The 14356-nt window shown below is 42.2% G+C and overlaps 1 protein-coding gene across 1 annotated transcript in view; it reads left to right on the top strand.

Annotated features, from left to right (window-relative positions):
• The window catches only part of LOC122811972 (beta-adrenergic receptor kinase 1-like), a 2445913-nt gene that overhangs the window by 993055 nt on the left and 1438502 nt on the right, over positions 1 to 14356 (top strand). Inside the window, exon 7 of the mRNA XM_044084173.1 lies at positions 10670 to 10721. Coding sequence (XP_043940108.1) covers positions 10670 to 10721 — 52 coding nt within the window. The remainder of the gene's footprint in view (positions 1 to 10669; positions 10722 to 14356) is intronic.

Below are 14356 nucleotides of genomic sequence, written 5' to 3' on the forward strand. Positions count from 1 at the left end.
CCAGCGAATATGAGATGTTCATCGTGTTACACTGCTGCAGTCATCACACTTGGTTTATCCTGCCATCAGGCGGTCCTGCAGTCGGCCAGAGTTCCAAAGTCTTGGTCCAGCGTCAGTTGCTGTCACTTCTTCCCTGATGTCAGTGTGCCAGGGGTATAGAAGAGGCATCCAATGCCATGTTCTTCAGTTTTTCTTGCCGCGCAGTGCCTGAAGCAGAAGCAGTTCGCAAGTGCCAGTTGGCCGACTCCTGAGATTTTCAAATCAAATTTCAGACCGAAGTCTTCAGTAAAGCTAAGTACCCCGTTGGGGAACCTTTTCTTGCCTCATTCCATTGTCAGAAAAGTTAACAATTGCATTTCTTGTGGGAAGCAAATACCTCATAAGGACTTTCATTTTTATTGTATTCCTTGCCTAGGCCCTGACCACGATGTCACAGGTTGTCGGTTTTGTGCTAGGTTTAACAAACGAACTATAAAACGTCGGTTTGATTTTGCCCGACATTATTTTGGTAGGAAATTTAATTATACCATGCCGTTGGAGCAACCGACGACCGGAATGCATGAAAAATGCAAAGATAAGGACAGGCAGCTGAGACCCAAACCAGACTTCGAGGCCTCTGCTAGGCCATTCGCCGGTTCTCTGGTTTTCAGTGAGGCGCCTACGCAGCCCCTGACGACCACTGATTCAGAACCCCAGGCGGCATCTGATTCCCAAGAGGAGATTGCTAGGCCTCCACAACCTTTATCTTTAGGCCCTTCCGACTTCATGGCTGAAGGAGATTCCGGTGCAGTTGAAACGCCTTCAGTTGCAGAAGGTGGCTTCAGACTGACTACACTCACTATTAAATTCTATGCAAAGCTGAAAACTCATGTAAAAGCAAAGGCGAATGTACAGCAGTCTCCAGTACAAGGCCCCATGCCTAAGAAACAGATGCTTAAGATGGCTGAAGACTTAATTACCCTAATCAGGGGTTCCCATTCCCCTCTTGATAAAAGGCCTAGACAGGAGGAGGACTATGCTTCCTCTGACCAGGTTTCAATTTCCTCAGATTCTTCTGAGGAACAGGAATATTCTTTTCCCCCTTATGGAAGACTCTGATGCTGAAGAGTCTATTCCTTCAGCATCTTCTCCAGAAGACTACTCTTTTGGGGAAACTTTACATACCATGAGGGAACATTTCCACTAGGAAGGCCAGGATTACTCTGATTCTAAGAAAAGGCTCCGAGAGTTCGTTTTACTACCCCAGCACAGACCACTTGCTATTCCACCAGTGTTAGACATTGTGGATGATGTTTATTCAGAATCTAGCCTTAACCCAGATTCACTACCTCCTGCACCAGCCAAACCAGACAGATACTACAGAGTCCCTGACTCACACAAATTCCTATATAAAAGCCCTGTTGCTGACCCAGAAGCCATTTCCCAGGGTCCCAAAGGGGTTAAGGCCTCTATTGCTAAAAATCCTGTACCTTCTGAAAGGTATTCTAGAGCACTAGACAGATGGGGAAAGAAAATATATACCTCAGCTACTCTAGCTATGAGGGCCTTAAATTGCCAGTTTCACATGCTGAAATATCAACAGTATTTGATGTCTCAATTAAAACAAAAAATGATCACACATACAGAGCAGCCTGATTACAAGGAAATGCAAGATTTGTTGCATGCAGCTGAACAAGTGGGAAAACATACTTTGCAATGTGGATTTGATTCATTGGAAGCTTCTTGTAGAGCAGCAATGACAGGGTCTGTCATACGTAGGCATGCTTGGTTAAAAGAACAAACTTTACCTGATCATGTAAAAGCAAAGTTATTGGATGCACCTTTACAGCAGGATGTTTTATTAGGTGTAAAATTAGAAGAGGTTTTAAAGAAAATGGAGGATAAGTATGCAGACGGTCAAGGATTTTTTACAGGTTCAACCCCCTCGTTTCAACAGAAATTGGCCAACCAAAAACTGGTCCTTTCCAGCTTCTGACAGACCACAGAGGGGCAAATACAGGTGCCCAAGGGGCAGAGGTCAGTCACAAGGCTCTTACAAGCCTCGACAATGGGGTGCCACAACCCAGAAAGGAGGAGAAGACAGGTCCCAAACTACCAGAAGACAAACACAATGACTTACCCCTCAGACTGCCAAGCAAATCCCTCTTGGCAGTTCCCTTGGGAGGAAGGTAACACTTTTTGCAGACAGCTGGTGCATCATCACAAAAGACAAATGGGTCCTAGATATTGTATCTCAAGGATACAGATTCTACTTTCACACTTTACCAAAGATAAAAGGAATGCCTAACCTGCCACCAAATCAATTGGCAGAGGCTCAAGAACAAGTTACAGCTCTCATGGACATGAGAGCCATTCAACAGGTTCCTACACAGGAGCAGGGACAAGGATTTTACTCAAGACTTTCTAGTTCCTCGAAAGGACAAAGCTTGGAGACCCATTCTGGACCTCTCAGTTCTAAACGCATATCTCGAAGTACCCAAATTCAAGATGCTAACACTACAGCAACTTCTTCCCATGCTGGGCAAGAAGGCTTGGCTAGTAACGTTGGACCTCAAGGAGGCATACCGGCATGTCCCTATCAGACAAAATTGCAGAAGATACCTCCGATTTATAGCAGGTCCAATCCATTACTAATTCTCTGCTCTGCCCTTTGGCTTGTCTACTGCGCCCAGGGTCTTCACAAAATGCCTGGCACCAGTAATTGAAAACTGCAGACAAAGAGGAATTCAAATATATCCATACCTGGACGACTGCCTTATTCAAGCAGAAAGCAAGGACTTTCTTTTAAAGCATCAGGTGTTTTTCAAAAACTTATTAAGTTGCCTAGGGTACACAGTAAACGAAAAGAAGTCAAAACTAGTGCCCTCACAAGACATAATATTCCTGGGTGCCAGCTTAAATACAATGGCCCAGATGGCTTATCTCACGCCAGACAAACAAGGACAACTGACTCAATACTTCAAATGATGGCAACAAAGACCCAACTCCCTGCAAGAAAAATTCTGCAGGCCTTGGGATTCATGGCATCTTGCATACTACTAATACCATATGCAAAACCGCATATGAGGAAATTACAGTGGTACCTGAAAAGCGTATGGACTCAACACAGCGACAGCTTGGAAACAATAATACCACTCATTCCCTGCCTTCAACAGGAGTTTCTATGGTGGGCTCAGGCATGTCACCTCAACAAGGGTCAGCCTTTTTTACCTTACCCACAGCCTGGCAAACTATAACAACGGCTGCATCGGATTATGCCTGGGGAGCACACATGGCAGGACAGTGTATTCAGGGCAAATGGTCTGCAGATCAAAGGCATCTACATATCAATCAGAAAGAGATGCTAGCTGTACAAAATGCCCTAACAGCTTTCAAGGACCTCCTACATCCAGGACAACTACTAATAAAGACGGACAACACCACAGTGATGTGGTACATAAACAAGCAAGGGGGCACACATTCCTACCCCCTATGCAAGCAAGCAATGACCTTGTGGAACACAGCACTGAACTACCAAGTTCAACTACAAGCACAATTCCTGCCAGGAAAGAAAAACACATTGGCAGACGATCTAAGCAGAAACATCATAGATCCTCACGAGTGGAAACTAGATCCACAAGTATTCGCAATGATAACTCAAAAATGGGGGGGCCCAGACATAGATCTGTTTGCCTTCCCCCAAAACTACCAACTATGGAAATTTTGCACAAGGACATACCACACACTGGCTTGGAAAGTGGACGCCCTCTCATTCAGTTGGAAAACATTAACAGTGTATGCCTTTCCTCCACTCCCTCTTCTGGCAAAGGTGCTGCTGAAAGCCAGATTAGAGAGGCCACAAATGATGCTCATTGCTCCAGATTGGCCACGCCAACACTGCTATCCAATATTAAGGAACATGGCTCAAGGCCCACCATGGATTTTACCTCAAATTCCTCACCTGCTTACTCAGCAAAACAATCAGATTCTACACATCCAGCTCAAGACTTTAAATCTGGCTGCAATGCAAATTACCTAAACAACCAGTCAACACTTCTCTCTAAAGCTGTTCTGGATGTCATTCTGGAGGCCAGGAGGCCCAGCACCAGGAAAGCCTATTCAGACTAATGGAAAAGATTCTGCGTATGGAACCAGGCTAAAGGCCAGAATCCCCTTGACCCAAATATTCCTCAGATTCTTCACTATTTAACTGAGATGTTGCACAAAGGACTTTCCTTTTCATCTATTAAGATCCACGCCTCAGCTATTTCTGCTCAGTACAACACGGATCCTCCTATATTTTCACATCCATTACTAAGACAGTACCTCAGAGGGGCTAAGAACATAAGACCGCCCCGGAGAGCACCAACACCAACTTGGGATCTCAACTTTGTTTTGGAAAAACTTACACTACCGCCCTTTGAACCCGCTTTTACAGCTGATTTACAGTTTCTATAATGGAAAACTGCCCTGCTGCTAGCAATAACTTCAGCATGAAGAGTCTCAGAGCTACAGGCCCTAATGGCAGTGGAACCTTTCATAATTTTTCATCAAGACAGAGTCACTTTATGAACTAACCCTTCCTTTATGCCAAAGGTGGTATCCAGTGTGGCCCTAAACCAAACCATTCATTTGCCCACCTTTTATCCAAACCCCCAGAACAAAGGGGAAAGGCTCCTACACTCTTTGGACATTCACAGGCAATTACGTTATTACTTGGATAAAACTAAGGCTTTCAGAAAATCTGACCAGCTCTTTGTATCCTATGCTGCAGGATCACAAGGAAAGGCCATCTCGAAACAGACCATTTCAAAATGGATAGGACATTGTATCCATTTCTGCTACACACACCATGAGAAACTATACCTGGTAACATTAGGCCCCATTCCACCAATGCTACAGCAACATCAACAGCCTTCCTTAGAGGGGTACCAACCAAGGATATTTTGGAGGCTGCAACTTGGAGTTCAGTGCACATCTTCACCAAGCGCTATCACTTACCTCTGTGCTGTAGAACCAGAGCTGGCTTTGCCACTGTAGTTCTGCAGGGCCTACTAGCTTCTCCAAACCCTGTGTAGTTCCACTGCCCATCCTTAGCTTTGTGATTCAACCCAAGTGTGATGACTGCAGCAGTGTAACACGATGAACATAGTACAGTTTTGTACCTACCATAAATGTAGATGTTCCAGTGTTCACGCTGCTGCAGTCCAGGTTACCCTCCCTCCATCCCCTCTGACCTAGCTGAACTTTTCTATACCTTTCTATCCTGTACAACCTTTGTGGTGTATTTGCTTGTAACTGAAGGTATTCCTTTTATTCCTTTTATATGTTTTATTAGCAATATGTATTACGCCTACCTACTTGGGGGCACCTGACATCTGGGGCAAGAAAAACTAAAGAAAAACTGAAGAAAATGGCGTCAGATGCCTGTTCTATACCCCTGGCGCACTGAAGTCAGGGAAGAAGCGACAGCAACCGACGCCGGACCAAGACTTTGGAACTCTGGCCGACTGCGGGACCGCCTGACGGCAGGATAACCCAAGTGTGATGACTGCAGCAGTGTGAACACTCAAACATCTATATTTACGGTAGGTACAAAACTGTACTTTTCGAGCTCTGCCATTCAGACTCACCACAGAAGCCCTGGGTGTTTACCAAGTATATGGCTCATGTAGTGGCTCGCATGCAACTACAAGGAGTTTGGAATTTTTCCATACCTAGACGACTTTCTTTTAGCAGCCCCCATTCTAGAGATGTTTTTATTGGGAAGACAACAATTAATCCTGTGTCTATTTGTGGGGATCACAGTCAATGTGGCAAAATCTTACCTGGATACATGACAAATCCTGACATTTATCGGTAGCCAGTTGGATGCAGTCAACCAGAAAGGAGTTGCCACCAGACAGGATTTCTTCCATTTTAAGCAAAGTCTCAAGCTTATTGGAGAGCCCTTGGTCTTCAGTAGCAGCAGGCATTCTGATGGCCTCTTCCATCCATATTGTACAATTGAACATAATTTTATAGTGGACATTCAGAAATTAGTGGGATCAGGCTATTTAACCTAAGGGAGTACACAGTAGATTTTTCAAAGACCTGCATCAGCAGTTTATGGTGGATGGAACCAAAAATATCTCTGTGGGTACCTCCTTTACCTGACTATCTCCTACTGCGTTGGTAGCCGTGAACATGTCCGTCCTGAAATTAGGGGCATTACCTAAACAGAACAGTCCAAGGTATGCAGACTGCACAAGAGGCTCAGTTGCACATCACTGTACTCAAGATGAGAGCTGTCTTTCTACCATTGCAGGCATGTCAGGACTTTCTCACGGAGTGTGGTACCCATATTCACAGGCAATGTGACAGTGACATAGTATTTAAACAAGAAAGGTAGAACCTTTTCTTAACCCCTATGCAAAGAAGCTGTGAGGGGATGGAACTGGCTGTAATATTGTACAATTTTTGCATAGCAATGCACATACTGGGAACATTCATCATGATTGCGAACAGGTTGAACAGACAGATTTTGCTCCCATATGAAGTGTCTCTCAACAGGAAGATAATTTACCAGGTATTAAAAGGAGAGGGGAAGACCTTGTAGTCTCTTTGCTTCACCATTTAATACCAGATGTCAAAAACTTTCAACATCATTCCTCAAGAGGAACAGCTATCAAGAGTCGCATTCTCATATGATTTGCCTCAAGGTATACTATATGCCTTTACCGCTGTTTCCTCTTATAACAACTTTTCTACTGAAAGCCAAAGCATGCCGAGCAAAAGTCATTCTCATAGATGCATTCTGGTGTCACCAGATATGATTCTTCTTGTTGTAACCTATTCTCAAGAGAAAGACCCCTTCTCCTTTTCCATCACCTTTGTCTGCTCTCACATCTGTGTGGTCCACCTCATCCGGACATACATTCTCTTCATTTGATTGCATGGTTTCTCCACTTCCAGTTGTTCCCTTCTGAGGTGGTTAATCTGATTACTGAATCCCAGAGACCTTCAACAAGGAGAATTTACAAGAAAAATGGGGAAAAAAAATCTCTCTGGATTTTGAAGCAAAATATATATCCTATGTCAGCATCTCTTACAAGTGTGCTCACATCTCTAGCAGATCTTTTTAAGAAGGGAGCCAGTTACTCTTCATTTAAGGTTCACTTAGCAGCTGTTTAATTTTTTCATGCAGGTTTTTCCCTGTCTTTATTGGCGTTTCACAAAAATTTGTAAAGCGTTTTTGAAAGAGGTCTTTTCTGAATTTTGTGTTGGAGCGACTAACCAAATCACCCTTTAAACCAGCAAATTCCATACCTGGAAAACTGTCCTTCTGGCAGCCATTACTTCTGCCAGAACCAGTTGATGTTCTTTGTGTTTCAATGCTGCCTGAATGTCAAAGTCTTGGGTCCTGTGTTGGTTGCTGTCTCCTCTTCCATGACATCAGGTCATCAGGGGTATAAAACATGCAGCCGACACCATTTTATTCAGTCTTTCTTGCCGCGCGGTGCCCAAAGCAGAAGCAGTTCACAAGTGCCGGTTAGCAGACTCCTGAAATTTTCGCATTCGAGTTTCAGAACTGAATTCTTCAATTAAAGCTAAGTACCCTGTTGGGGAAACTTTTTCTTGCTCCTTACCGATGTCAGTAAAAGTTGATAATTGCATTACTTGTGGGAGGCAAATACCTCATAAGGATTTTCATTTGTACTTTGCTGCCTTGCTGTCGGTTTTGTGCTAGATTTAAACAACACACTATTAAGCGTCTGTATATCTTTGCTTCAAAATATTTTGGATCCAGATTTAATTACCCTGAAATGTTGTCGGATAGCAATCCGACTACCGGAGTTCACAAAAAACACAAAGAAAAGGACAGAGACAGATGGTCGCGGTCCAGAACCGATGACGAAGCTTCTCCTAAGCCAGTTGCCGGTACTCAGTGAGTGGGATGGATTCTTCTGCATCTGAATCCTCATAGGGTGGTATAGAAAAATCCTGACCAGAAGAGGAATCAGAAGAAATAGAAACCTGATCTGACGCTTCATAATCAGTGTCTTGCCTTCCAACGGGGTACTTAGCTTTAATTGAAGAATTCAGTTCTGAAACTCGAATGCGAAAATTTCAGGAGTCTGCTAACCGGCACTTGCGAACTGCTTCTGCTTTGGGCACCACGCGAGATTCTCAGAGTATTGTACCCGCGGATGTCTCTCCCTCAGATGGGTCTGGAGCCGTTGTGCAGGCACCGGCTTCTGAGGGTGTTTTCAGGCCTCAGCATTTCTATATAAAACCAACACCAGCTTCAAAAACAACTTCTAAGTCTAAAAAACCGACGCATGAGCCACGTGCTCAGGCCCCTATGTCTAAAAAACAGATGATCAAAATGGCTGAGGACTTAATTACCTTGATCAGGGGTTCCCAACCCCCCTCCCCCGATAAGAGGCGTAGGCAAGACACTGATTATGAATCTTCAGATCAGGTTTCTATTTCTTCTGATTCCTCTTCTGGTCAGGATTTTTCTATACCACCCTATGAGGATTCAGATGCAGAAGAATCCATCCCATCTGCATCTCCTCCTGAGGATTATTCTTTTGGAGAAACCTTGCATACTTTAAGGGAACATTTTCATTGGGAGAGTCAGGATTTCTTGGAATCAAAAGAGGCTTAGGGATTTCCTTCTTCTTCCTCAGCATAGGCCTTTGGCTATACCACCTGTATTAGACATTTTTTATGTGTTTTCGGAGTCAAGCATGGCTCCTGATTCCCTCTTTCCGGCTCCTAGTAAGCCAGACAGATATTACAGGGTTCCTGACTCCCACAAATTTTTATTCAAAAATCCTGCTGCTGACCCTGAAACTATCTCACAGGGTCCCAAAGGTGTAAAGGCCTCTGCAGCCAAGAATCCTATCCCCTCTGATAGAGATTCCAGGGCATGGATAGATGGGGAAAGAAGGTTTATACGTCTGCAACCTTGGCAATTAGGGCCTTAAACTGCCAGTTTCATATGCTTAAATATCAACAGCATGTTATGGGATTATTGAAACAGAAAATGATGTTGATTTCTGAATGTGTGGAAAATAAAGAATTACAGGAATTATTGCATGCAGCAGAACAGGTTGGAAAGCATACTTTGCAATATTACCAAACCACCCTTTAAACCAGCAAATTCCATACCTGGAAAACTGTTGTCCTGGAAGCCATTACTTCTGCCAGAACCAGTTGTTCTGAACTTCAGCCATATCTTCAGAAAATCTGTATTTTTTGTTTTATGTAGACAGAGCTAAACTCGGGACTAACCTATTCTGTATTGCCAAAGATGGATACACAAACCAATTTAAACCTGTCTGCTAATTTGCTTGAATTAAATTTTACTTAATTATTTAAGTGAGGGGAGAGTATTAGTTTTATAATTTGGATGTTTATAGATAGCTTTGCTTTTCTCTTCATCACACTAAGGACTTCAGGAGAGGTGGACAATTGTATGTATCTTTTTTCCAGCAAAGATGTGTCAAAAATATGCAAGACTACTCTTTCTAAATAATTATCAGATTGTGTAGCTCATTTTTATCTTCTGAAACCCTTGGCCATTAGACTGAAAACATACCCTATTAGAGCTCAGGCTGCCTGCCTTTTTATGTAACTTACAATTGAAAGATGATATGGCGGCTGCTTGCATGGTCAAAATTGCATATTTTTGCCATACGTTATAGTTTGAGTTCCTTTTCCAGAGTTCAGGCTTCTTTTGGAGCTACCATTCTCTGACGCTTGTTTGCTTAGTCCACCCAAAGTCAGCTGAGGATTTAGTCCAGGTGCACCAGTGTACAGACAAGACTGGAAAAATTGTCTTGGTCGGGACACTGGAATAATCCACCCACCTTCCCCTTCCACATTTTGCGTCATTGTAGACCCGTAGGAAAGCTAAATTCTGGTATGCCATCCTTAGGAAGCCTTTGATGCCTTTTTCCCTCCCTTTTTGTATTGTGAGATGACATGTTAGTTGATCTCAGCCTGGTCATGAGAGAATGGTACTGTTTTCTGAAAGTCTATCCAGATGTCTGATTTCAGCCTCTTTTCCTGAAGTAATGACTACAGCAGTGACTATACTCTTAATATCTACAGTTTACGCTAAGTGGATTTCACAACTGTACTTGCTCCTTATGCATGACTACTGTTTGACTGTAGCTGAAATACTACATTTAGTTTTGGGACCCCTCTTGGAGAGAGATGCGTCTGCCTTTTTTCAACAAGTTCTTACAGGAACCAGAGCAGTGATTAAAGACTTTGGAGGAAGATCCTTTGATTCCATGACCTTGTCCTTTTTCTTCCTAAGGATGAAGGAACTGTGGAGACATGATTTTTTTTTTTGCCTTGTTTTCTTCTGCTATTTCCTGGTTAGGAAACCACTGATTGTAACCGTGGTATAGAACTATGAGGTGATAGATTCATCAGCATTTACATACGAATAAATTTAAGATGCCCTTGGAGATGCCGTCAGCTAGCAAGCATTTCCTTGTTGCTGTTATTTATGTGTTTGGCTTAATCTATGTGGCTTTGCTGAAAGGGTATTTTTTTGTAGTTTGTTACTACAGTACATATACAGCTGTTTTTTTCAAAATGAAATTATTTGCTAATGTAACATGCACCCATGCTTGTATGACTATTACTTTTCTTTCTATGTACATTATATTAATTTTGTCTTTTTCAGTGAGAAGTTCACACGCTTCTGTCAGTGGAAAAATGTGGAACTGAATATTCATGTAAGTGTTGTCTTTTATGTTTTGTTAGTGTGCGACTTTTCACCTGAATTCTTTTCCACCAATAGGAAAAAGAAGGTAATTTGAAAGATCACCTCTTGACTAACTCCACATGTATAGACTTGAACACATCAATTGATGTTGAAGGAAATTTTCTTTCACATTGCTGAAGTTTCTTCTTATTTCATTGTTTCCCTGAACATTAGTTTAGACATAAAAAAGTTATTGTTTAAGTGAAAGAAATCCTGCACTCTGATAAACGAGAACAGTTACGAGGATGTCAGTAAAAATGCAGGACTGATATTATTGTGCCAAAAAGGTATCAGAAAATACGTAGTAAGGTGAACAGTTAGAGAATTTGTTATGGTTCATCAGACACATTAGTGAGAGTAAAGGTCCCATAATGCTCAGTGAATTGGTTGGTGCATTCTGTCGAAAAAACAAAGTGTTCAAGGTATAAAAAACACCATGAATATTTGTATTTAGTAGAAAATATAGTTTCTAGTGTGTGCCTGTTAAGCTCTGACCTGACTCCTTAAGACTCTCAGTGAATGTATTAAAGAAAAAGTTGAAAAAGTATGGGTCTCGTCTGCAACACCTGACAACATACTTGTCTGAATGTTAAGAGTACAGTGCAGATTGATGACAACTGTGAACCAGAAAATAATGACTCTCTTAAATGTTACCTGTCAGGAAAGTGGGAAGTAGAACTAGCATTGCAAACTGTGGAGCGGTCTGTGTTACCTAGCCAGTAAGATATATCATGGAAGACGAAATGAAACACTCGAAAGTAGTATTATCAAAACTTCATCTGTTTGTTTACCAAATTTTCAGGAGAGGCCTTTCTGTAAAGCATTGCCAGATAATTATTTTTGGCTACATTATTGATGCGGTTGATTAAGGGCATTTAATAGAAGTAATTTTAATAAGTAAATCTTTGACTTTAGAAACAAACATTTCATTGACTGACAGTGGTATTATCTTCATTAATGAACAGATGAATTTGTGTTATCATGGAATTAAAACACGACAGAACACCTCTTAGGAGTAGATCCTTTCACTTTGACAAATGAGCCATAGGTAGGGTAAGCTTACTATAGAGTGATATCGTCACAGTAGATTTTAACATTTGGGTTCATTCAAAACCGCATCAGTGCAGTCTGTTTAGCATTTTTTGTTTAACAAATAGAAATAAATACTTTTATAAAAATAAAATAGCTGTATTGGCCCCACCGTAAGGCAGCTTTCATTTCAGATATTCAGATGCTAATCTCATGTGTATCTAGAAATGAATCTCCTATATTGGTTCAGCCATTTAAGGAGCTATCACCACAGAAGGTTGATTCTTCATGTCCACAAATGTTCATTGTTTCATGCAGAAGCCATTTACTTCTTAAAGAGGTCCCTGAATACCTAATAGCTGAAATGCCAAAATGGGTTTTCCTGCTGGCAGTACTGAAGGACCTTACGTCAGTATCACCATTGTCAGTGGTTCTGAAACCATAGGCATGTGCATTTAAACAGATGTAGGCCTTTGGCTTCAGACTGTTCTAGTATAGTCTGAGTATTCTAAGTTAGAGACCTTGTCTTCAAAGCGGACATTAAAACTGTAAGTGCACATCTTACATAACGATCTTTGTGGTCCCACCTTCATCGGTATTCTCATTAGTCCATGAAGGATAAATGGAAATTATGCCTTTTTCTTCCCTCATCAGAAAAAAAAGTTTTGCATAGCCAGACTAGCCCAGATTTTGTTTGATATTCTAGTCTGTCCATCATCTTGCTGTTTCACCTTAGGATATAATGTTTGGTAAAGCCATTAACTTTAACAAAGAATGTGCTGACTGGCCACTGGCCATCCAGGCAACATTCATTTTCAGAAAATGTTGTTGTAAAGTGTTAAGGTTAAAGGGGACCTAGTAGACTTTTCCTTGTGATGTTCTTCGTGTTTCACTGTTGCAGTCATCACATTTGAGTTATCCTGTCAGGGGTAGCCCTCAGTCGGCCCGAATACCAGAGGCTTAGTATTTCTGCGTTGGTTGCTGTTGCTCTAGAACTGAAGTCAGGTAGTCAGTGGTATAAAATCAGGCAGCCTATGCCATTACATCAGTCTTTCTTGCCGAGGAGCCTGAAGCAGAAGCAGTTTGCGCGGGTGCCGGTCGGCCGCTACCCGAGTTTTCATTTCCGAATTGAATTTGAAGTCTTCTAAAGCTAAGTACCCCATTGTGGATCCTTTTTTCTTGCTCTAACCGATGTCAGAAAAAGTTAACAATTGTCTTGCCTGTGGAAAGCAAATACCACACCGAGACTTCCATTCTTACTGCATCACCTGTTTAGGCCCAGACCACGATGTCCCTCGCTGTCGCTTTTGTGCTTTGTTCAACGCCCGAACTACACATCGTTGGGTCCTTTTTTTAGCTAAATATTTTTGCTCTCAGTCCTCGAATTCCGATATGGCTTTGGTAAACCATCTGACTACCGATCTTCCAAAAAACGTAAGGATAAAGACAGACGGCAGAGGTCCAAAATTGCAGACAACACTTCTGCTAAGCTAGTCATCAGTTCTCCGATCCTCAGTGAGGCGCTTTCATAGCCCCTGATGCCCACTTCTGTGGATCCATAGGCCGCTACCGAGACCCTTTCGGAGTCTGATATGCTGCAAGACTCTTCTTCGACTGAGGATCCTGCAGATGTCTCTACTTTTGTATGAATCCATAGCTGCTAAGCAGGCTCCGGTTTCCGAGGAAGTACTTTGCACTACCAATACTCGACACAGACCGACTTCTTTCGCATCTTCAATTCTTTATAAAATCTAAAACTGCTGAGTTTCTAAGTACCAGGGTGCAAACTACGCCCATAAAAACAACGACCCAAGCTCAGGCACCAGCTTCCTTGTCTCAGTCTCAAATGCTTAAAATGGTGGAAGACCTTATTATGCTTGTTACGGGAAGCCAGGCTACCCCTTCCAAAAGAAAGAGACTTGTTCTATTGCTTGTCTTATTTTATTTGAATAGGAGTCCGATGACTTTGATGTTTCTGAATATGAAGACATGCAACCCTTCTCTGCTTATGAAGATTCTGATGCAGGGGAATCCATTCCTTCTGCCTCTCCACCTGAGGATTTTTCATTTGGGAAAACCCTTCATACTTTAACGGAGCATTTCCAATGGGAATGTCAAGGCTATCCTCAGTCAAAAAAGAGACTCAGGGAATTCTTAGATTTACCACAGCACAGACCTTTGGCCTTTCCTCATGTCCTTGATGTTGTGGATGATGTTTTTATGGAATCCAGTTAGACTCCTTCCTCCTGCTCCCAGGAAACCTGACCAGTACTTAGAGTCACTGACTCTCACAAATTCCTTTTCAAAAATCGTACTGCTGACCCAGAGGTCATCTCTCAAGGACCTAAAGGAATTAAAGCAACCTCAGCTAAGAATCCCACCTCCTCAGACAGGGATTCCCGAGATGGGGTAAAAAAGTATACACCTTTGCTACTCTTGCTGTAGAGCATTAAATTGTCAGTTCCACATGCTGAAATATCAGCAGCATACCATGGAACTCCTCAAACAAAAAATATCTTCCCTTTCCTGCTTGTACAGAAAGTAAAGAATTGCATTCTGCAAGTCAAGTTACTAAGC

The sequence above is a fragment of the Protopterus annectens genome, chromosome 9.part0 (genome assembly GCF_019279795.1).
Source record: "Protopterus annectens isolate FY-2018-M chromosome 9.part0, PAN1.0, whole genome shotgun sequence".
In the NCBI taxonomy this organism is placed as follows: Eukaryota; Metazoa; Chordata; order Ceratodontiformes; family Protopteridae; genus Protopterus; species Protopterus annectens.